We start from the raw sequence: 22913 nt of genomic DNA on the forward strand, positions 1-22913 counted from the left end.
ATATATATATATATATATATATATATATATATATTTTCTTTTTTCAAACTATTCGCCATTTCCCGCGTTAGCAAGGTAGCGTTAAGAACAGAGGACTGGGCCTCTGAGGGAATATCCTCACCTGGCCCCATTCTCTGTTCCTTCTTTTGGAAAATTAAAAAAAGAAAAAAAAAAAAGAGGGGGCATTTCCAGCTCCCCGCTCCCTCCCCTTTTAGTCGCCTTCTACGACACGCAGGGAATACGTGGGAAGTATTCTTTCTCCCCTATCCCCAGGGATAATATATATATATATATATATATATATATATATATATATATATATATATATATATATATATATATATATATATAAACTTTCCGTGGTTTACCCCAGACGCTTCACATGCCCTGGTTCAATCCGTTGACAGCACGTCGACCCCAGTATACCACATCGTTCCAATTCATTCTATTCCTTGCACGCCTTTCACCCCCCCCCCCCCCCACCCCCCGCATGTTGAGGCCCCGATCGCTCAAAATCTTTTTCACTCCATCCTTCCACCTCCAGTTTGGTCTCCCATTTCTCCTCATAGTGCCACTCCTACTTGTCCTCAAACATCTCATTTTCAACACATCCACCTTCCTCCGCACAACCCTATCTATAGGGGATTGGAGAAGGGTGACCCATAGTGCCACTCTTGATTGGCTAGAGGCCTAAGGTCCAGCTGTGAATGGAGGAGGGTGGCTCATAGTGCCACTCCTACTTGGCTAGATTCATAAAGTCCGGTTCTCATCTTGCCTAAGGCCCAACCTCCTCCTTTCCTGACGATAACGACGATATACAGGAATCCGTATTTTCTAGCTGACCTCCTGTCTTGATCTCAGTCGTCTGGTGCCTCGGACGGGGGAGAAATGACAGGTCCAAGTGTTGAGGGTGACTGGATTGATGGCCCGGCATGACCCCTGCTCTTGACCTCGGCCGTCTGGCTCCTCGGGTATGGGAAAGACGACAGGCCGAAGTGTTGAGGGTACCTGAATTGATGACCCGGCCAGGGGAGTGAAACCCCAGCCAAGGTAACGGAGGCCCTGGCCAACCTTCTCTGCCATACTACAACATAAAACCACTTATACCATAAACACACATAGGGCCGCACATACGAACATGGGGCACTCATATGTTCATAACAATATATATATATATATATATATATATATATATATATATATATATATATATATATATATATATATATACACTACGGTAGAGGAGTTTTGTACTCGTGGGGCCTCATTTCTTGATTGTTCTCTCATACAACGTTGTCAGACCTTCGGTATGCCCTCAGCATTCGCAGTGTCATCCACTGATCCTCAACTCGGACATTATAAACCGTTATATAATAGCACTTCTTTACGTTTCTGGCTTAGTGTCTCGTTAAGTGTCTTTCCACCTAACGAAGAACTTCTTCGGACTGGTTTATTAACTTGAAGGCCGTGATCAAGTCACCCCTAAATTCTCGTTCTTCCATGATGGACCAAGTCATGGCTTCTACCAATGGACCTATGTGTGTATGAGTTAAAAGAGTGCGAGGATGGTGGTGTTGGCCAGGTCACCACCGCTGGGGGAGGATGATGGTGATGGCGAGTGTGAAGGCCAGGCCGCCGCTGGGGAAGGATGGTGATGGTGGTGGCGAGTGTGAGGGCCAGGCCGCCGCTGGGGGAGGGACAATGAACTGCACTGTACACACGAGTCACGTGGCCTCCTGCTCCCTCCTACCAGGCCCACACTGGCTGCCCGCCTACGCTCCTACCCTCCCTCCCCTCTACCCCATCATTACCCTCCCTCCAGCCCATCACTACCTTCCCTCTAGCCCCTCCCGGGACACCGCACCGTCCCGCCTCTTGTGCACTCTTCTGGCTTTCCTCTCTTGACAGCTTCTGGTGGAAGCACCCGCCAGTGACGGTACTTGCAGGTTAGGTACCGTCCTAAATTACCCGCCGGTGACGGTACGTGTAGGTCATGTACCTTCCTTAAGTACCTGCTGGTGACGGTACTTGCAGGTCAGGTACCTTTCTGAAGCACCCGCTGGTGACGGTACTTGCAGACCAGGTCGCCCCTCTTATTTCACACTGGAGGGGCGAGTTGCTCGTGGATCGCGTACCTGGAAATTCTCACATAATCACCTTCAGCACGACTCTACGACCCTTGGGCACGACACACGACCAATACGATCCTTGAGTACGACTTTAGGACCCCTGGAGCATAGATCTTGGTGGTGGTTGAGAGGGCATGGGTTGCATCCGTTCAGCTTCGTACGTGGGTTAAGATTGCGTGAACATTGGGGGTGTAGTGGAGCACATCTGTATGGCCACCGCCCCTATACTCTATTGGTTTGTATCAATGTGGATCCCGTTTCTGTTCTTTATTAACTAAACATCTGCAGCTATGTACACCTGACAGGTGCATAGGTGTACTTGGAAATGTTTTGGGGTGGAGGTCACGGCCAAGACACCTTAGGTTTGTGTGTGTGTAGTTGCTTGGTTTAGGATATGATTGTAGTTATTAAGGATAGGTGTAAGTAGGAGGGTGGTGGTGGTAGTTTGTGTCAGCCATGACCCAGCTGTGAGGGCGGGCAGTAAGGAAAGTGATAGCCTGCCGAGGAGGGACAAAGGAAGAGCAAGCGCCACCCAGACATCCAGGGAAAGGAGAAAGAGAGAGAGAGCAAGGTTCCCAGGCCGCCAGGACCTCTCTATACCCTCCCTCACTCACTCACTCCCCTCCTTCCCTCCCTCCCTCTCCCCCGTCACGCCTGAAGACCTGCGGCACATATGCCAATCATCCTCCAGGGTACGCCACTACCCCTAGCCGACCGCTACTCCACTGGTGCTCCACTTGAACACCAGTGGTGTTCTTCCTGTGTACACTGGCCACCTGAGGCCGCCCCAGGTCACGAGGCTCCTCCTCTCGGACCATTTTCAGCCAGCTCATTAGCCAGGTCGCAAGACGGGTCTCCCGCTAGGTCAGGAGCCACGGGGGGATGGTAGGCCACCAGCCTGTTCGGTCATTAGGAGAGGCGGTAGCCGAGGCATCGTCGTAGGCTTGCCAGGCGGGCGGGCAGGCAGCCAGACTCCCTGCCGCCAGACCCTCAACCCACAAAGAGATGCATTAAAATGGAAAATCTTGCGGCGGTGCTCTGAACCCCTGAAACAAAGGCAGTGGAACACACACACACACACACACACACACACACACACACATATATATATATATATATATATATATATATATATATATATATATATATATTGCAGGAGCACATCGCTGTGAAGATGCATGATCGTAATGCATTTTCATCCGTCAGAAACCACATGTATAACATCCTCTTAGTTCCCGCGAACGCTTCGTCACGCATGCCCGGGATGCTGCAGTGTACAAGGTGTGCAACGGAGGGGGAGAATATGGAGCCCCGTGTAAGTCTTACGAACCACATCATGGTGCAGAAGACGAGGTTGTGCCAGGGGACGGTTCTGCCGACGACCTTACGCGTAGCGAAGACAACAGAGCAGCAACACTCTCCTGTGATAACCCCTCGAGTACGATAACTTAAGTCGTCTTGCTCCAGGGTTGGATTCGACTTACTCATAGGGTTGTCTTTACACTCAAGGGATTAAGTCTTCGCACTCAGGAGGGTAGATTCGGCGTACTTAGGGCGTTAAGTCGTCGTATGCAAGGGGTTAATTCGGCGTACTGAGGGGGTTAAGTCGTCATGCTCAAGAGGTTAATTAGGCATACTCATGGGGTTAAGTCGTCGTACTTAAAGGGCTGATCGCACTCAAGCCTTCGTACTCAGTGGGAGTAAAGTCACCGTACTCCCGGGGTTTAGGCTACAGTCATGGCACTGAGGGGGGGGGGGGTTATATCGTGGTACTCCAGGATTAAAGATGATGATAGACTGGAGCTAGAGAGCTGGCAGTAGGAGGTGGGAAGAACCGCTGATGATGACACGTTTCACGGCACTTTTACGCCTCGAACTACAACACTGTTTCCCACTAACATCGCCATTTTGAAGCTAGCGACATCACTACTGCAGTTTAACGATGTGCAGCCAACACTCCAGTGGCCACAAGTCATTCTACTAGGGTATCAGAATTACGTACAGTGTCAGGAATCGCTCTCGTCTCCCTTCTAGGGAACACACAGGGGCGAAATATCGTCTCACTTGAGGATACTGGAGGTGGAGCCAGGAAGTCTTCCCTCTCCACTGGAACACGGGTACCGGTGTTACTAGGACCCACGTCGTACGTAACATACCAGTACCTGTCAAAATCGAGAGGAACAAAACATAGTACCAGCATGTGTAGTTATTAGATGTAGTATAGATATATACGTAGAAACACATCCGTAGATAGCTATGTAATAAGTGTGCCTGAGTTTGAATTAGTGTAGATTATATCCTGGGAAGGATAGCTATTGATAGGTATGTAAGAAATGTATGTATACAAGTGATAAGTAATGCTTGCTGGGGCCTGAGGTAGGGGTAAGTCACCGTAACTGTGGAGAAGTATATTTTAGTTGGGCCTAACCTTACATCATCAGTGTGGGTGATGTAGATGTTGCCAACCCTCGTGAATACAACGATGTGACATGACACTTAAGTGTCAGGGGTCGTACCGTCGTGCTCGAGAGTCGTATCACCGTACTCAGGGGTTGCACCGCCGTGCTCAGTGTGCTGGATGCACCACAGCAGCAGCAGGATTGAGTGGGAGGGAACGACCTACGACGGTTCAACAGACAGACAGTCCTGGGTCTAGATGTGTGTCGGACAAAGACGGCAACAGCTGGTGGTATACAGCTGACCCAAGGGGAGGCTGGGTGTTAGGGCTCGAGGGTGACGCAGGGACGACTTCTGGCAGGCAGCAGAGGGTGGTTGGGAAGGTGGAGGATGTAGTAACGGGTGCTGTCAAGTCTAGTTGGAACAGGGCAGATGTGTACTGCCCCTGAGACAGACCTGTTTTGGTGGGTCAGGCCCTTACCGATGGGGCATACGTTTACATGAGACTCGTCCACGTGGGAAGGAATCTTTAGAGCCAGTAGAAACCTCGGTAGATGAGCCAGGAGGAGGGAGATTGGAGAGGCAACAGATCGAGAAAGACGAAGGGTAACAGACCAAGGGAGACGGAGGGTAGCAAAACTAGGGAGGCAGGGTAAAAGACCTAGGAAGACGGAGGGTAGCAGAACTTAGGGAGGAGGGTTAAGAGACCAAGGGTTGGGTGGGGTAGTTATTATAGAGGAGTGGACAGCAGAGGTGGGGTAGAGGGGTAGGGGAGTGGGGTGGGTGAGTTAGGGTGGAAGGTTAAGAGAGTGAGGGTGTGTGTGAGTGAGAGAGGGGCACCAGACCTAGGGCGGCCCACAGCCTGACCCCAGGCTTGGCTCCCAGCTCCTCAGACCTGTTACTTTTTGTAAGTCTTTGTTAGGGCGCCGGCGAGGTGATCACTGGTGGCGGCGACCCGGCGTGTGGCAGACGTTGCAGGAGGGGCGGCCACGGTGTGTCACGCCCCCGGAGCATCCCGCCCGCCCTCACGCCCACGCCCGGCAGGAGGGAGACCGGTGGGCGGGCGAAGCATTGCAGGAGGTGGACGAATCCCGGTGAAAGAGTAAGGGCGGGCAGGGTGGTGGTGGCCTGGGGGTTAGGCCGGCGTGGTTGCAAGATGTTGCGACGGAGCCGCCTGGCCGGACCAAGACTGCCTGCCTGCCTGCCTGCGCCCCCTCGCTCACTCTCTTTCTACCCCGCGCTCTCTTTACACCCTACTCTCTCGCCCGCTCACCCTCCCATAGCTATCTTTGTGCGCCGTACTCGTTATTCCACTTGCCTCCTTCCCCTCCCTCGGCCCACCTTGCATCTCCCCATCCCAACTTTTCCGCTCGCCTCAGGCCTATTACATTGTCCTGTAACGAGCCTACCAGGCTTAATTTTGGTGGGTGGTGGCGTTCCCATACACATTAATGTGAAGTTTGTCCTTGACTTGGTCCCTGTGTGTCGGTAGGTTGGTGCGGGGAGCCAGAGATAACGCCCCACCAACACAGTACACTCTCTCTCGGAGCCTACCTCATCACTCCTCTCTCACATCTTGATCACCTTCCTTCATTGACACCATTAGTACCCATGTTCCCCTGGACACAGAGGCCGCTGCAGCGGTGCTTGTGGCGTGAGAAAATGGAGTGTTGTATGGTGTGAATGAAATTTTGGGATTCTGTAGAAGTTGCAAGTGTGTGTGTGTGTGTGTGTGTGTAGTGTCCGTGTGGTGTAAGTCTGTGTGATTGTGTCGTGTTTTTGTGTGTGCGTGTGTGTATGTATGTGTGCGCGCGCGTGTGCGTGAAGTGGGGTAGTGTCCCCGCAGAGCCGCGCGTGGCGGGCCTACAGCGTACGTACGTCGGTGTAGCGTTCTCCCGTACGGGGGGAGAAGGCAGTGTGAGGTGCGCCGCCCAGCCGTGTAGAGGTAGGGCAGCCTGGTCCCCTGGTGTATCAGCCGCCGCCTCCCTCCACCAGTCACTCCGTGTAGCTGGTGGCCGACGCTTGCCTCCATCCCGTGTCGCGCCCCACACATCAACAACCTCGCCTTACTATCTATTGCGGCACTATGGCTGGGCCCACTCTCTTTACCGAGGGACACGTCCCACCAGGCCTGGCCCCGCCGTGCACTCAGCAGCAGGCCCACCACCACCGCTTACACACTCGACTGTTCCTCCTCACCACCAGCCAGTGAACTAGTGTTTGAAAGTATACAGTGACAAGACACCAGCCCCATTATGTGTACTCCTTCAGACAGTTGTGTCGTGTTGCAGTGATTTAAATGAATCAGGCGATCTAGTGCTCATTGACAAAGGACTATATTGACATGGTGATGTGGCGGTGGTTGACACGAGGAGCATTTACTCATCGTGAAGTGAAGGTGTATCATGTGTTTTGTGTAGCGTGTGTGTGTATGTATGTGTGTGTGTGTGTTGTTGGTTGGGTTGCACGCGAGGAACGGAAGAGTTGGGCCTGGGTTGATGATGGTGTTGGTGGTGGGTGGGCGGGGAGAGCCTGGTGGTGGTGGTGGTGGTGGTGGTGGGGAGTGGCAAGGGCAGGGCTGCTGGGCCCAGATAGGGGAGCTATACACACCACCTCCCTCCCACTCCGCAACAACTTGGCCGTCTCACACCTGCAACTCTCCTGCAACATAGCAACATAACTCTCACACGTAATGCAGAACAAAGCCACATTAATAATTATTATTCTTGCACTTTACTAGTTAGAGTAAGACCTTTATTAGTCATCTGTATATAAACATACTAAAGGCAGCATTGGAAGGGTTATTTTTTTCCGTAGGGGTCATAATTTACAGTGTTGGCATCAGCTCAATATAAGCTGCTGTGTAAAGTTCTTACGGTTAGATAGGGGAGTGGGTCATATCAGATGTGTTCAGGCTGTAGGTCACATCCGCTCATGAAACAAATTTGGAGGTCACATCAGCTGTTTAAACGAAGTTGTTACATCACTTGTCACATCATCTGTTGACACGAAGCTGGAGGTTACATTATAGCCGTCAAGGCATAGTTGGAAGTCGCGAGTTGTCGATGAAGTGTTGTGTCACATCAACTGTTTAGACAGAGTTTAAGGTTACATCAGCTGTTGAGGTGACGTTAGAAGTCACGTAGCTTTTGAGAGTGAGGTTAGAAGTAATTCATGTGGTAATGGTAAACAGTGATCACATGTTTCATTGCTGAAAATGGGACTTGACACAACATAGGAAGTTGAGATTACATAAGCGATGAGTGGGAAGTTGAAGCGATCACATACATCGCAAGGGCTAAAAGTTGGAGGTGAGTCACATAGTCTGGTGGTGACCTTTTTTTCTCTCAGTTTGTATTAAGTTTGGCCCAGGGTTGAAGATGGCGATCATATTCACATCATTTGAGCCAAGTTAGAAATTCACCGCGTCTCAGAGATGAAGTTGGTCGAGATGATTTAGGTGAAGTTGGAGATAACTGTTATCACTAGGATGAAATTGAAGGTGACTTGTGTTAACGAGGGTAAAGATGATTTCTGACTGTAAAGTTAGATGTTTATGCATCACCGGAGACCACACGGGTTAACGTTAATATTGAAGGTGACACACGCCATGCGAGTGATGATGCTAGTTAGCGAGTGTCATAAACGATATTAATTCATTGCATATTTAGAGTGAGCAAGGGAACTTGTAACTCCTTACTGAAAGTGTGTCCAAAGCTCTCAAGGGATGAATGATATGACATTATTGTAGCAGTGTACATAGAAATATTGTGAATTTCAGGAGTATGATAGCTATATTGAAATTTTTTGTTTAGTCACCACACTGCCCAACACCTGGTCATATCCATCGATCATTTCAATTGTAATGATGTACGTAGATTTGCTGCCTTTTCATTGTTTTTTTTTTTAACGCAAGTTTACTGAATTTCAGATGAACTGATCATCTATATAACAAGAGCAAAATACTGACCCTTTACTTTTCGTTGATAGAAATGAGCAGAGACAAAGGCCACTAGGTGAGAGTACTGGAGGAGGCATTGGTGCGAAGAAGGTGTTTAGTGTTGTGCTTTATGTGGCTTGTATTGAGGTACAGTAGTGTGTAGGCTGGCCCCGCGTTCCCCCCTCCACCTGCCAGGCCCATGTGCTTTGGTGGCCGGGAATGGCTTCTCCCCGAGAAACATGTGCCGTGAGGATGACCATCCACACCCCGGTGAGACATACACCAACATGAACATTTTTACTAAACTTTTACACTGTGTTGAGAGCGAACCACTACACCCTGTTAGACTTATTGTCATTAGCACAGAACATTTATGTTTACCAGGAACATAGCGAACCTCTCTGTAGGGTTCATACATAAATGTCATCATAAATGATTGAAGCGTATGTAGTACATGCCCATTGCACTTCAAGCATGCCCTTTGACAGTGAACTGAACTCGATTAGGCATATATGGCCTATCATATGTTGCTTGGTAACATTTTACACATGTTAAAAGTCTAGATAACATCCATGAGAACACTGATATGGCTTTTGCATGTACATTGTCGATGTCTCGTGAGGATGACCATTGTATCCGGTGAGGTGTACATGCATATCATGTAAGTGCAGTTTAAGGATGACCAACTACATCCTGAGGAAACGGGGGTAAATATTTGTCTATTTAGGTGACGGACAGCCAAATTAATTATTCTGATCCCAGGGCGCCTGTCAGGAAAAAAAAAAAATGGCAAAATCAGTAAGATGAGAAAATACTTACAAGGAAGAAATGAGCTCCTTGAGGAAAGTATGTAGTTCAGGGAAAATATTTACCCCTGTGATGAAACATTCTTAGATTACATATAATACATACATATGTGTGAGGATGAACTTGGAAAGGAAAACACAAATTTGGTTAAAACCACGCTTCATGTATACATGATCTATTATTTGATTTAATATACTTTCGGCTTATAGTAAGCCCTTTCCAGTTGGGGTCTCTAGTTGAGAAGGGCTTGTGAAAAACCGAAACTGTATTGGATTACAGAACAAATCATAGTCACTATAAAGTGAGGTTTTAACTGATACTTCTTCACGACAGCGTGTAATTTTTTTCAACGCACATGTGTGTAAGAGTTCAGTTTGCCTATGTAGTCTCCAGTGTATAGTTTGCATATGTACATAGATGTATGCATAGATATGTACATTATTATACTTGTAAGTTTATTAAACAGTATTATACACGTAGGTACATGCTTGAATAACCCTTTCAGTGGACTTGCTGTTAGAAAATGGAATCATCGATAAATTAGAGAACTGTTGGTGTATATGTATTTGTGGTTTTGTTTGTCTTACGTATATGCAGATTCTGTGTATGGGCAAATGTGTGTTCAGATACATTTTATTGTCTAGAAATTACTTGTAGATTATTGTGTTATATAAATTACTAGAATTGTCTTCAATTTTTTCTGTGATTTACTTCATCGCTTATAACTTTGGTTGCACAGAAGTGTGTATACATGAGCCATCAGATATAGATTATTATCACAGAGGGGTCATATTTAACTAAGATATGTAATATTTTATCTCTTCATCTGAAATTGATACTAATTGTTATTTGTTTTTCCAGCGCTCCTGATGATGGGAAGTGATCAGTACTGCCTCAAGTGGAACAATCACTGGGCCAATCTGATTCGCGTGTTCAACTCTTTGCTTCAGTCTGAAACATTTGTAGATGTGACCTTGGCATGTGAGGGGCGCCACCTGAAGGCTCACCGGCTGGTGTTGTCTGCATGCTCCCCATACTTCAAGGAGTTGCTTGTAGCACATCCAGACAAACATCCCATAGTCATACTCAAAGATGTACGCTACTCTGAACTCCGAACTCTCATAGAGTTTATTTACAATGGAGAAGTGTCAGTGGAGCAACATGACCTCGCTGCACTCTTGTGCACTGCAAGAGAGCTACAGATTAAGGGTCTGGCAGACAATCGCCTTCCAGGAGCCCCCTCTCCTTCACAGCCTCACAGTAGGGAGTCTGGTGAATCAACTTGCCACACTCTCACAGCCACAACCACAGCTCTTTCCACAAAAACCACAGATTCAACTACCCCACCACCTGAAATCAATCCTGTGAAAAGTAGTAGTCCTCGGAGAAAAATTGGATCAGAAGACAGACCTCCACCTCCGCTCACAGCCCTGCATCCAAGCTTGCAGGTGACAGCCTCATCCCACCTTCCCACTTACCGATCTCAACCATCTTCAAGGGAGGCCTCACCTGTTCACAAGCGACGGAGAGTGTCTACAGGGGGTAGCGACAATGAATCAGATGCTTGTGAGAGTAGTAGTAAGCAGTTGCGATTAGAAGCACCAAATGGGCACTTTTCTTCCCACCAGGAGCATAATGATAGACAATACACGGCAGTAGCAGGTCCATCAGGTGTCCGTCTATCAGACCCTAACAGGAGAGAGGTATGTTGATTTGTCTCATACACTGTGATATGGTCCATTCCATAGTTTTGTCATCCTTTGGTAACATATTGCCATCTTAAAGAAGTTAGAATTAATACATTAATAGGTTCTTACTGGTGTTGTACTTTTTTCACTAGAGAAAACTTTTGGAGGACATTTGGATTATTTTTTATTGTAGAATATTATTTTATCACTAATCAGCTCTCATCTTGCATGCCATCTTACAGGCTATCTTACATAATTGAGAACTTACTTCTTTACAGGGAAAGGAATCTCATCCTTTCAGGAAGAGTAGAATATGCACTTATAGATTGGGACTGAAGATTAAGGTAGCACCCCTCATGCACTCATTAGGCCTACAAACAAGCTAAAGTAGATAAATCTAAAGTGTTGAAATGTTTCCTGTTTTATGGGATGACTCGCTTCTCATTCACTAAGGTTTTCTTAATCCAGGGACTATGTGATACTGAAGGAATCATTAAATATTGTCGTGAAGTACACACTTGACATCTCTGCCCATCTCGTGGGTGGTACTTTTGCATTAGTGTATTGCACGTAGAACAGTTGAAACTTTCAGTGTATTCCAGAAGTTTTATGACTTTTATTTTGTCATATAACTGGTGTGACAAAGATGAGTGCTCAGTAATTGTGCCTGTTTTATTATTGTTATTATACCCAATTGCTGCTTCCCACGTCAGTGAGGCATCGCAAGGAAACAAAGAACGGCCCAGCCACTCATATACACACGTATATACACAGACACCCACACACATACATACATATACACTTCAAGGTATACACACATACACAGACAAATACATATATACACATGTACATATTCATGCTTGCTGCCTTCATCCATTCCTGTTGCCACCCCACCACACAGAATCAGCACACACACACACACACGCACACATACGCACACACACACACAGTCACACTCAGTCTCTGGCTGTCATGTGTAATGCACCGAAACCACAGTGCCCTTTCCACACCCAAGCCCCACAGACCTTTCCATGGTTTACTCAAGATGCTTCACATGCCTTGTTTCAATCCATTAACAGCACGTTGACCCCAGTATACCATATCGTTCCAATTCACTCTATTCCTTGCATGCCTTTCACACTCTTGTATGTTCAGGCCCTGATGGCTCAAAATCGTCGTCACTCCATCCTTCCACCTCCAATTTGGTCTCCCACTTCTCCTCGTTCCCTCCACCTCTGACACATATATGTCCTCTTTGTCGATCTTTTCTCACTCATTCTTTCCATGTGTCCAAACCATTTCAGTACACCCTCTTCTGCTCTTTCAACCACACTCTTTTTATTTCCATAAATCTCTCTTACCCTTTCATTATTTACTATTATTATTTCATATATGTTTACCATTTCTTGCATTTGTGAGCAGACAAAGAATTGGCCTCATTCTCTTGCATCCAGTCTCTAGTTGTCATAGTTTCCCCTGACCGCTTCACATGCCCAGATTTGGCCCATTGAGAACAGCACATTGTCCTCTTTAAACTACATCATTCCAATCTTCTCTGTCCATTGTATGCTGTGCATCCTCCTGCATGCTCAGGCCCTGAGCCTTTGAAGCAACTTATACTTCATCCTTCCACATCCTCCCAGGCTTCCCCTCTTTCCTTGCTCCCTTCACTTCTGATGTATGTACCCTCTTAGTTATCCTTTCCTCACTCATCCTCTCCATATATCCAAACCTTTTCAGCACCCTCATCAGCTCTCACATACTGCTCTTGCCACCACACCTCTCTCTTTCCCAGACATTTCTTATTCATTCAACCCTCCTTACAACATGTTGTCCTCAAACATATTTCCAGTGCATTCTCCCCATTTTTTACATATTTGTTTATGGTCCATGCCGTGTATCTTTACAGCACTAACAGGACTACAGTACTATGCCATATTCATCTTTACTCTTAAAGACAGTGATATCTCTCTTCACATATTCCTTAGTGCACCCAAGACTTTTTGTCCTTTGCCCACCCTATGGCTCACTTCAGATCCCATGGTACCATTCATTTTATATTCACTCCCATGCCTCTGATACACCACTTCCTCCAAGTTCTCTCCATTCAAACTTAGACTCAACATAATCTCTTTCACAGCTTATTTTGATTTTAATAACCTTGTTTTAGCTCATATTTAATCTCAGCTTTCTCCTTTCACAATCTCTCCCAAACTCCAAATGCCAGCTTCTGTCGTGTCTCTTGTTTTCTGTTTCCCGCATTAGTGAGGTAGTGCCATGAACAGGCAGAACAGTGGTCTCATTCACTCACATCCACTCTCTAGCTATGATGCATAATGAACCAAAACCAGAGCCCCATCTAAATCCAGGACTTACAGACTTCCCTGTGGTTTCCCTTGACTACTTCCTATGCCCAGGTTTAGTCCATTGACTGCATGTCACCCTGCATTCCACATCGCTTCTCTTCACTCTTTCTCAAATACCCTTACGTCCTTAGGCCCCAACCACTCCAGACCTTTTTCTCTCCATCTTACATATTCATCTTTCAGTTTTCCCATCTTCTTGCCCCTCCTGACCTTTATAGATAGCAATTTGGTGTCACATGCTAAATTCTTCAAGTGCTCTTCTCATCCTAAGGTAAAAGCAGCCGTTATTGACAGACATATTCACAAGCCTTTGTTCTTTAGTCTTGTTTTATGATGACCATTCAGAGACCTCTTGTTCCAGTACATACATAAACTTTAAAAAGTGGCAGATGCGGCTAAGTTTTAAGGAAATAATCTTTTTCTGTTTTTTTCCCCCCAAGTATAATGTGTACCATATATTTGATTGATTGATTATACAACCCCAGGATCCATCTTATGTACTCCCACATAGTTAAGGCAGCACTGCAATCAGGAGTGGGGAGTGAGAATCTCACAAATGAGATTGTAATCCTTTTCAGCCATTGCTGATAGAGCCTTGCTGATGGTGACATTTTGTTTGCAGTGTAACCATATACAGGGAAAGTTTGCTAACAAGTGCAGTCTCATTCTGTGTATCTTTCTAGCATTCTACCTATATACAGGTGACTCCCACAGAACAATGGTTCACAGATAAATGTTTTGTGATGGCAACATTTGAAAATTATTGTACAAATTTGCAGAATGACACTAAACTTTTACAGTAGCGGCAGATTTGAAGAAAATTCATATTGTACATATTCTTTTCAATTCATAATAATATATTTAGATATAAGATTTTGCAGTTATAATGCCTTTTATAGTGGCACATAAAAACACTATGCTAGAGTTGCCCTTTGCCAGTGGCCTCTAATGGTGAGGCACTGAATTCTAAGAAGCAGCACAGGAGTTCACTGGTTATGAAGACTTTTGTTTTGTTGTGGCCACTGAAGGAAATGGGCATCAGAGATGTAGATAAATAGACTGTCTTTTATAATGATATCAAAGCAAACTAAGAGTAGATTGTTAATTGTGTTCCAGTCACTGATGGTCACCCTATAAGGAATGTTGTTTCATATTCTAGGTATGCCATATAAGTGAATTCTGCCTAAGTTGAAAACATCAGAATAGTTAAGATTCTTTCCAAACACGTCAACAAACATAGATATTGTGTACCGAAAGGGATACACTTACTTTGGAAGACTTGACACACTGTCCACTACTACCTCCATCTCACTCCACCACCACATCATCAGGCTGAAAAAGCACATGTGCAAGATATTAGTAGATTTTTCAGGGAGTCTGAAAGTTACAGCTTTGAGAAAAGTGGAAACATGTTTGAACAGTAGAGATAATGATGGCAAAATTATAGTAATATGAAAAGACTCTGCATCGTTTACCCTTGCTTGAAAGACAGGCCATGATGTAAATTTATTCATAATGCTTATTGTACATAAACATGGTATTATGCACTTGTCATCCTTTTATCATACTTATATCATGCAGATTCCAATTCCAGATCTGTTCTTCTTTGGAAGGCTTTGAGTTATGGGCTTTTATAAGATTATTAATGTTTGTACTGATTTTGTTTTCATCTATAAATGATCTTAACTTTCAGGACAGTAGCAGCCGAGATTCCAACTGGGATGCAGACAAATCTTCACCGTCCATAACAAAAATATCTGGAGGTCAAACAACTGCCACACCAGGGGAAACCAAAACCTCTCTACACTCTGAAGAAGACACTGATGATGACCGTGGACCTATGGTTAGTCATGCAGTTTCCTCATGTCTAGTTCTAGTGGGTAGTTATATACCTTGGACTGTAAAACAGAAATTTAGTGGTAACACATGACATCCAGGTCTCGAAAGATGACCAAAAGATTATGTGAAAGCCAAAGTTTGTAGATTTGGTAGAGAGTGCTTAAAAGAAATGAAAGCTGGGAATGATGTTTGCAAATGATGTAGTGTGTTAAGAAATTGGTAGGAAGTTATAGGCAGTTGTCAGATTGTGTGGCAGAATGTTTAAGAAAAGAAAATTGATGTGCATGCATATAAAAAGAATATACATGTACAAGACTGGAGGGTTAGAAGTGAAGTATGTGGTGGATGGGTAGACACTAAAGAGTTTACTACAGTTCATATATTTTGGAATTTGATGTGATGAGAACAGTGGGTTGATTGGCAGGCAGATTTTCTGGAGTTTTGTGCTGAGTGTTAACCCCATAGGCAGGCACTTGAAATTCCATACTTTATAAAAAAGATTTGGTGTTTTTCAAGAAAAGGAGAAAGCAATTTTTTCTCAGGAAATTGAAAAAAATACAAGAATAGGTAATTAGTAGTGAAACAAGTGAAATAGTCCTGAGGTTTCCTATGAAGAAACAATAAAGGAAATAAAAACTTTTAGTTGTATAGTTGGAGCATATTGCCCAGATAGTACTGCAGAGTCTATTATCAACACTACATGTCTTCTGTAACATCCTCCCAATGCCATGGCTAGAGGTTAATTGAAGAACTTATGTAATTGTTGTTTAAGGAGGCATTTAGCATTCGTGCCATCAACCGCCAACTGAAATAATGTTGTTGATGTGAAAGCATGAATTACAGATCTATGAGGTCACCTCTACAAGGTAATATAGATATATGTGAGGTCTGGCTAAAGGGTTAAAAGAGAAGAAACTGTTAGCCATCATGAGTATGGAGGTTTTCAAAAGTAGTGGTGCAGCTCATACTATAAAGTGCTAGACTCTTGTCCATAATTCAAGATGGATTTTTTTCATATTTAGTTGATAAAGTTAGGGTTGGATTGAGTAAGGAATGTTAATATGGTTAGATATAGTATTATAAAGGATGAAGGGAAATTACTTTAGAATGTGCAGAGAGTGTATGTGCAAAAATGACAGAGCAATTGTATATGAATGAGGATGTGTTATACTGTAAGGGGTAAACCAAAGTTCACAAAGGAAATATTTTGGGGGGCATGTATTTGAGAGGAGCATGAATATGAGGGACAAGAGAACAAATGGGAGCAAAAGTTGTCATTGGTAAGGAAGAGGTGAAGAGTTGGAGTGAGTATTGTAAGGGACTGTTGAATGTGTTACATGGCAGGGTGGCATTTGTTGGGTGTTTGGGTCAGAGTTGAGCTGACTGAAAGAGTCATAGCAATTGGTGTTATAAAGAAAAAGGTAATAAAATCTTTGTGTAAGATGAGGTGTGGCAAAAAGGCTGGAGTGGATGGGACTGCAGCTGAATTTCTCAAGAAAGGAGATGACTGTGTTGTTAATTAGTTAGTTATGATTTTTGATCTGTGTATGGTTCATTGTAAGGTGCCTGAGAATTGATGGAATGCCTGTGTGGTGTTGTTGTATAAGATTTGTTGAGTTTAGCTGGTAAATTATGTGAGTGTTAATTGAGAGGGTGGTGGCATACACAGAGCACTGCATTAGAAAGAAATCATGAGTTTTTAGGAGTGGTAGAGAATGTGCAGATCTGGTGTTTGCTGTGAAGAATTTGTGTAAGACATACTGAGAAAAATGGAAGGATTTGTATGGACCTGGATAAATTATATGATACAGTTGCTAGAGATGTGTTGTGGAAAATGTTAGAAGCAGTTAGGAGTTTTTATCAAGGGATTTATGAGTGTGTGCAAGTAGGAAGAACAAAGGGTGAGTGGTTTAGGGTGAAGATGGATCTGTGACAGAGGTGTATAATGTCATCATGGCTGTTTGGTTGATATTTTTATGAATGGTGTGTTAAGATGATTACAAGGGTCTTAATGATGGAGGAAGATCTGTAGTCTGTTTTGAAGCAGGGGACATGGAAGGTGATCAGGTGAAAGGAGAATGTTTAGAGCAAAATGTAGATAAAAGCAAGATTATTAGGTTAAGCAATGGAGAAAGAGAAGTTTAGTTGGAGTATGAGTTTGAATGTAGAGAACCTGGAGGAAGTGTAGTGTTTTAGATACCTGGGAGTGGACAAGGCAACATATGGAACCATAGAACGTGAAGTGAGCTATAGGGAAGGTGAGTGGGCTAGGGCCCTGGATACTTTAAGGAGTGTGCGGAGGCCTCTTTTTTTTTTTTTTTTTTTTTTTTCCGGTGCAGGCAGCTGATGCTCTAATCAAGGCCATTTCATTAACGCTCTATTTATATTTATTATTTATTATACTTTGTCGCTGTCTCCCGCGTTGGCGAGGCAGCATAAGGAAACAGGCGAAAGAAGAAAGCTGAGAGTAAATGTGAATAGAAGCAAGGTTATTAGGTTCAGTAGGATCAAGGGACAAGTCAATTGGGAGGTAAGTTTGAATGGAGAAAAACTGGAGGAAGCGAAGTGTGTTAGATATCTGGGATTGGATTTAGCAGCGGATGGAACCATGGAAGTGGAAGTGAGTCTCAGGGTGGGGAAGGGGTCAAAGGTTCTGGGAGCATTGAAGAATGTGTGAAAGGTCAGAACGTTATCTTGGAGAGCAAAAATGGGTATGTTTGAAGGAATAGTGGTTCCAATAATGTTATATGGTTGCAAGGCGTGGGCTATAGATAGTGTTGTGCAGAGGAGGGTGGATGTGTTGGAAATGAGATGTTTGAGGATAATATGTGGTGTGAGGTGATTTGATCGAGTAAGTAATGAAAGGTTAAGAGAGATGTGTGGTAATAAAAAGAGTGTGGTTGAGGGAGCAGAAGAGGGTGTATTGAAATGGTTTGGTCATACGGAGAGAATGAGTGAGGAAAGATTGACAAAGAGGATATATGTGTCAGAGGTGGAGGGAACGAGGAGAAGTGGGAAACCAAATTGGAGGTGGAAGGATAGAGTGAAAAGGATTTTGAGCGATCGGGGCCTGAACATACAGGAGGGTGAAAGGCATGCAAGGAATAGTGAATTGGAACAGTGTGGTGTACCGGGGTCCACTTGCTGTCAGTGGATTGAACCAGGGCATGTTAAGCGTCTGGAGTAAACCATGGAAAGATTTATGGGGCCCTGGATGTTGAAAGGGAGCTGTGGTTTCGTTGCATTACACATAACAGCTAGAGACTGAGTGTGAACGAATGTGGCCTTTGTTGTCTTTTCCTAGTGCTACCTCATGCGTGCACGGGGGGAGGGGGGTGCCATTTCATGTATGGTGGGGTGGTGATGGGAATGGATGAAGGCAGCAAGTATGAATATGTACATGTGTATATATGTCTCTGTATGTATATGTATGTATACGTTGAAATGTAAGGTTCTGGGAGCGTTGAAGAATGTGTGGAAGGTGAGAACGTTATATCGGTGAACAAATATGGGTATGTTTGAAGGAACAGTGTTTACAACAATATTATATGGTTGTGAGGCATGGGCTATCCCTGGGGATAGGGGAGAAAGAATACTTCCCACGTATTCCCTGCGTGTCGTAGAAGGCAACTAAAAGGGGAGGGAGTGGGGGGCTGGAAATCTTCCCCTCTCGTTTTTTTTTTAATTTTCCAAAACAAGGAACAGAGAAGGGGGCCAGGTGAGGATATTCCCTCCAAGGCCCAGTCCTCTGTTCTTAACGCTACCTCGCTAACGCGGGAAATGGCGAATAGTTTGAAAGAAAGAAAAGAAGAGGCATGGGCTATAGATAGGGTTGGGCGGAGGAGGGTGGATGTGTTGGAAATGAGATGTTTGAGGACAATATGTGGTGTGAAGTGGTTTGATCAAGGAATTAAAAAAAGTGTAATAGAGATGTGTGGTAATAAAAAGAGTTTGGTTGAGAGAGCAGAAGAGGATGTATTGAAATGGTTTGGTCACTTGGAGAGAATGAGTGAGGAAAGATTGACAAAGAGGATATATGTGTCAGAGGTGGAGGGAACGAGGAGAAGTGGGAGACCAAATTGGAGGGGGAAGGATGGAGTGAAATTACAACAATGTGGTATACTGGGGTTGACATGCTGTCAATGGATTGAACCAGGGGATGTGAAGCGTCTGGGGTAAACCATCGAAAGTTTTGTGGGGCCTGGATGTGGAAAGGGAGCTGTGGCTCTGGTGCATTACACATGACAGCTAGAGACTGAATGTGAACGAATGTAGCCTTTGTTGTCTTTTCCTGGCACTACCTCATGCACACGGGGGGGGGGAAGAATATCCTCGCCAACCAATCAACAGCACAGTCACACACACACACACACACCCTTTTTTTTTTTTTTTTTTTTTTTTTTTTTTTTTTTTTATAGATTCCACAGCAGTACCATCCAAACCTGCCGCCTTGCTGGCTTTCATCTTTGGCAAAGCTTTCGCTACCTCTTCTCTGTTTACCAAGTCATTCTCCTTAACCCTCTCATTTCACACACCACCTTGACCAAAACACCCTATATCTGCAACTCTGTCACAAACATTCAACAAACCTTCAAAATACTCACTCCATCTCCCTCTCACTTTATCACTTTATGTTATTACCTCCCCATTTGCCCCCTTCACTGATGTTTCCATTTGTTCTCTTGTTATATGCACTTTATTTACCTCCATCCAAAACATCTTTTTATTCTCCCTAAAATTTAATGATACTCTCCCCTATCCCTGGGGATAGGGGAGAAAGAATGCTTCCCACATATTCCGTGTGTGTTGTAGAAGGCGACTAAAAGGGGAGGGAGTGGTGGGCTGGAAATCCTCCCCTCCTGCTTTTGAGTTTCCAAAAGAAGGAACAGAGAAGGGGGCCAAGTAAGGATATCTCCTCAAAGGCTCAGTCTTCTGTTCTTAATGCTCCCTCGCTAACACTACCCCCCACTCCAGTGAAGTAGTACCAGGAAAACAGACAAAAAAGGCCACATTCGGTCACACTCAGTCTTTAGCTGTCATGTGTAATGCACCGAAACCACAACTTCCTATCCACATCCAGGCCCCACAAACCTGAGCCAGGTACTCATTTTCTTGACCAACCCCTAGGGGTGGATGAACAGTTGGGTTGACTGTGGACCAACTGCCATAACCAGGATTCAGACCTGTGCACTTGACCCTGGGTGGCTGTGAATGTGTCACAGTCTGGAACATTAACCACTACACCATGGGAGTCCTGTAGACCTGCCTCTTAAAGAATGGAAAATTATGTGAAAGAGAATTAGTTCCACAGCTTAACTGTTTAAGAGAAGGAGGAGTTATCATATTAGCCAATCCTCAAGTAGTCAGTCTCAACACACAGTCTTTGGGAAGCAGTAGCCAAATACATGTATGGTGGTGGGGATGCATGTAGACAGCTCATGAGAACAGGGGCCAAAATAATACCCTAAGAATAGAAAGAGCAGCAGCAGCACACCATACAGAGAGGGAAGGTTGAAGAGAGGTGATGCCAGGAGAATTAATGATTTCATGGGGTGTCCACAATTAAGTGGAGGACATGGTTCTGCCCAACACATTTATGTTATAACAGAGTTATATTGTGGTATTTTATTATTAAACAAAGGGCGAAATTGTTTTAGCACTATTGGATTTAACGAGGACATGGTTCTGCCCAACACATTTATGTTATAAATAGTTATATTGGGATGTTCCCTCCGGGGCCCAGTCCTCTGTTCTTAGAGCTGCCTCGCTAGAGCGGGAAATGGCGGGTAGTTTGAGGGAAAAAAAGATATATATATATATATATATATATATATATATATATATATATATATATATATATATATATATATATATTTTTTTTTTTTTTTTTTTTTTTTTTTTTTTTTTTTATGCTATTCGCCATTTCCCGCGTTTGCGAGGTAGCGTTAAGAACAGAGGACTGGGCCTTGGAGGGAAAATCCTCACCTGGCCCCCTCTCTGGTCCTTCTTTTGGAAAATTAAAAAAAAATGAGAGGGGAGGATTTCCAGCCACCCGCTCCCTCCCCTTTTAGTCGCCTTCTACGACACGCAGGGAATACGTAGGAAGTATTCTTTCTCCCCTATCCCCAGGGATATATATATATATATATATATATATATATATATATATATATATATATATTATCCCTGGGGATAGGGGATTAAGAATACTTCCCATGTATTCCCCGCGTGTCGTAGAAGGCGACTAAAAGGGGAGGGAGCGGGGGGCTGGAAATCCTCCCCTCTCTTTTTTTTTTTAATTTTCCAAAAGAAGGAACAGAGGGGGCCAGGTGAGGATATTCCAAAAAAGGCCCAGTCCTCTGTTCTTAACGCTACCTCGCTAATGCGGGAAATGGCGAATAGTTAAAAGAAAGAAAGAATTGTGGTGTTTTATAATCAAACAGAGGGCAAAATTGTTTTAGCACTATTGAATTTAACTAGGTTACTGCTTCTCTGCTCTAATGTGCAGCACAATTCCAAATTGAAAGAGAAAATGTGTTCAGTACGAGAAAGAGAATGAATATTAGGAGGAGGAGGAGGGAAAGGAAAGAAAGATGAAGCTTATAAAGTGGAATCATCAACACAAGGTGAATAGGGTTTAAAAGTATGAGAGACCATTCATTGAGAGAAGACAGATTAGGCGATAAGACAGAACCCTGAGGAACACTGTTTACAAGATAGGATGGGGAAGTCTCTCAATCAGTGACTACTGCAATGGAATGGCTAAAGAGGAAATTATGTATTAGAGAGAAGAGAAACCAAATGAAGGTTGTTAAGGAAGTGAAAACTTAGGCCAAACCCTATTAAATGCATTGGAGATGTCAAAGACTGTGGCACTAATTTCACTAAAATCCATAAGAGAGGAGGACCAGAGGTAAGACACATAGGAGAGATCACCAATAAACCAACATTGCAAAATCTGTGCTGGTGATCAGAAAGAAAGGACTTGGATTTAAAGTGTTTGAGAAAGAGAGTTCAGGGGAGTTTCAAAGTTTTGGAGATAGCAGAAATGAGAGGGATTAAAGCAATTTCTTTACTTAAGGATGGGCTAAGGGGAGTTTCAAAGATTTTGGAGATAGCAGAAATGAGAGGGATTAAAGCAATTTCTTAAGGATGGGCTATACCAAGGCTTGCTTCCAAGTAAAAGGAAAAGCCAGGAAAATAGGCAAGCAAGGATTGGAGCTATCTGAGAGGCATACTCCTTTAGAACTCTAGGAGGTATGCAATCTGAGCCATCTGGAGCTGGGTGAGTACTTGAAAGATCCTACTCAAGGAGAATATAGGAAATGGCATAGATTCACAGATAGAAGACAGAAGCAAAGATTGGAAGTAGGATCATCCAGAGTTGGGTTAAAGAAAAATAAGGAACCAAAAAGAGTGGCTTTATCATTTGGAGTGTTAGCAATAGACTGATCAGAAGAGAGGAGGAAAGGTTGAATTAATGAAGGTGTTGATGTTTATGGCTAGGGACCAAAAAAAATATTTATTGAAAGAAGTCTGCTAAATTCAACACAGTCTTTTTATGAGGGTGTGCTTGACTTTCTGAAGAACAGCCTTGCAGTGATTCCATGCCAAAATGAAAGTGGATTGGGTTGCAGGGGAAGGGAAGAGTTTCAGGACAAGTATGCATTGTTTCTGGTGCGACAGACATCAGAGCAGGAGTGTCAAAACCATGAATTGGGTGGGGAAATGATTTAGTAGAAAATGG

The 22913-nt window shown here is 44.2% G+C and overlaps 1 protein-coding gene across 10 annotated transcripts in view; it reads left to right on the plus strand.

Moving 5' to 3' along the window:
- Positions 1-22913, plus strand: part of LOC139747371 (uncharacterized) — a 168122-nt gene that overhangs the window by 129215 nt on the left and 15994 nt on the right. For 4 of the 10 annotated variants that reach the window (XM_071659606.1, XM_071659603.1, XM_071659605.1 and 1 more), the window contains 2 exons: positions 10135-10976; positions 15021-15170. In XM_071659606.1, the coding sequence (XP_071515707.1) occupies positions 10143-10976; positions 15021-15170 (984 nt within the window). In that variant the 5' untranslated portion in view covers positions 10135-10142. The other 6 variants (XM_071659602.1, XM_071659596.1, XM_071659600.1 and 3 more) reach the window with 6 other exon arrangements.

This window comes from Panulirus ornatus, chromosome 68 (genome assembly GCF_036320965.1).
Source record: "Panulirus ornatus isolate Po-2019 chromosome 68, ASM3632096v1, whole genome shotgun sequence".
NCBI classification, from domain to species: Eukaryota; Metazoa; Arthropoda; class Malacostraca; order Decapoda; family Palinuridae; genus Panulirus; species Panulirus ornatus.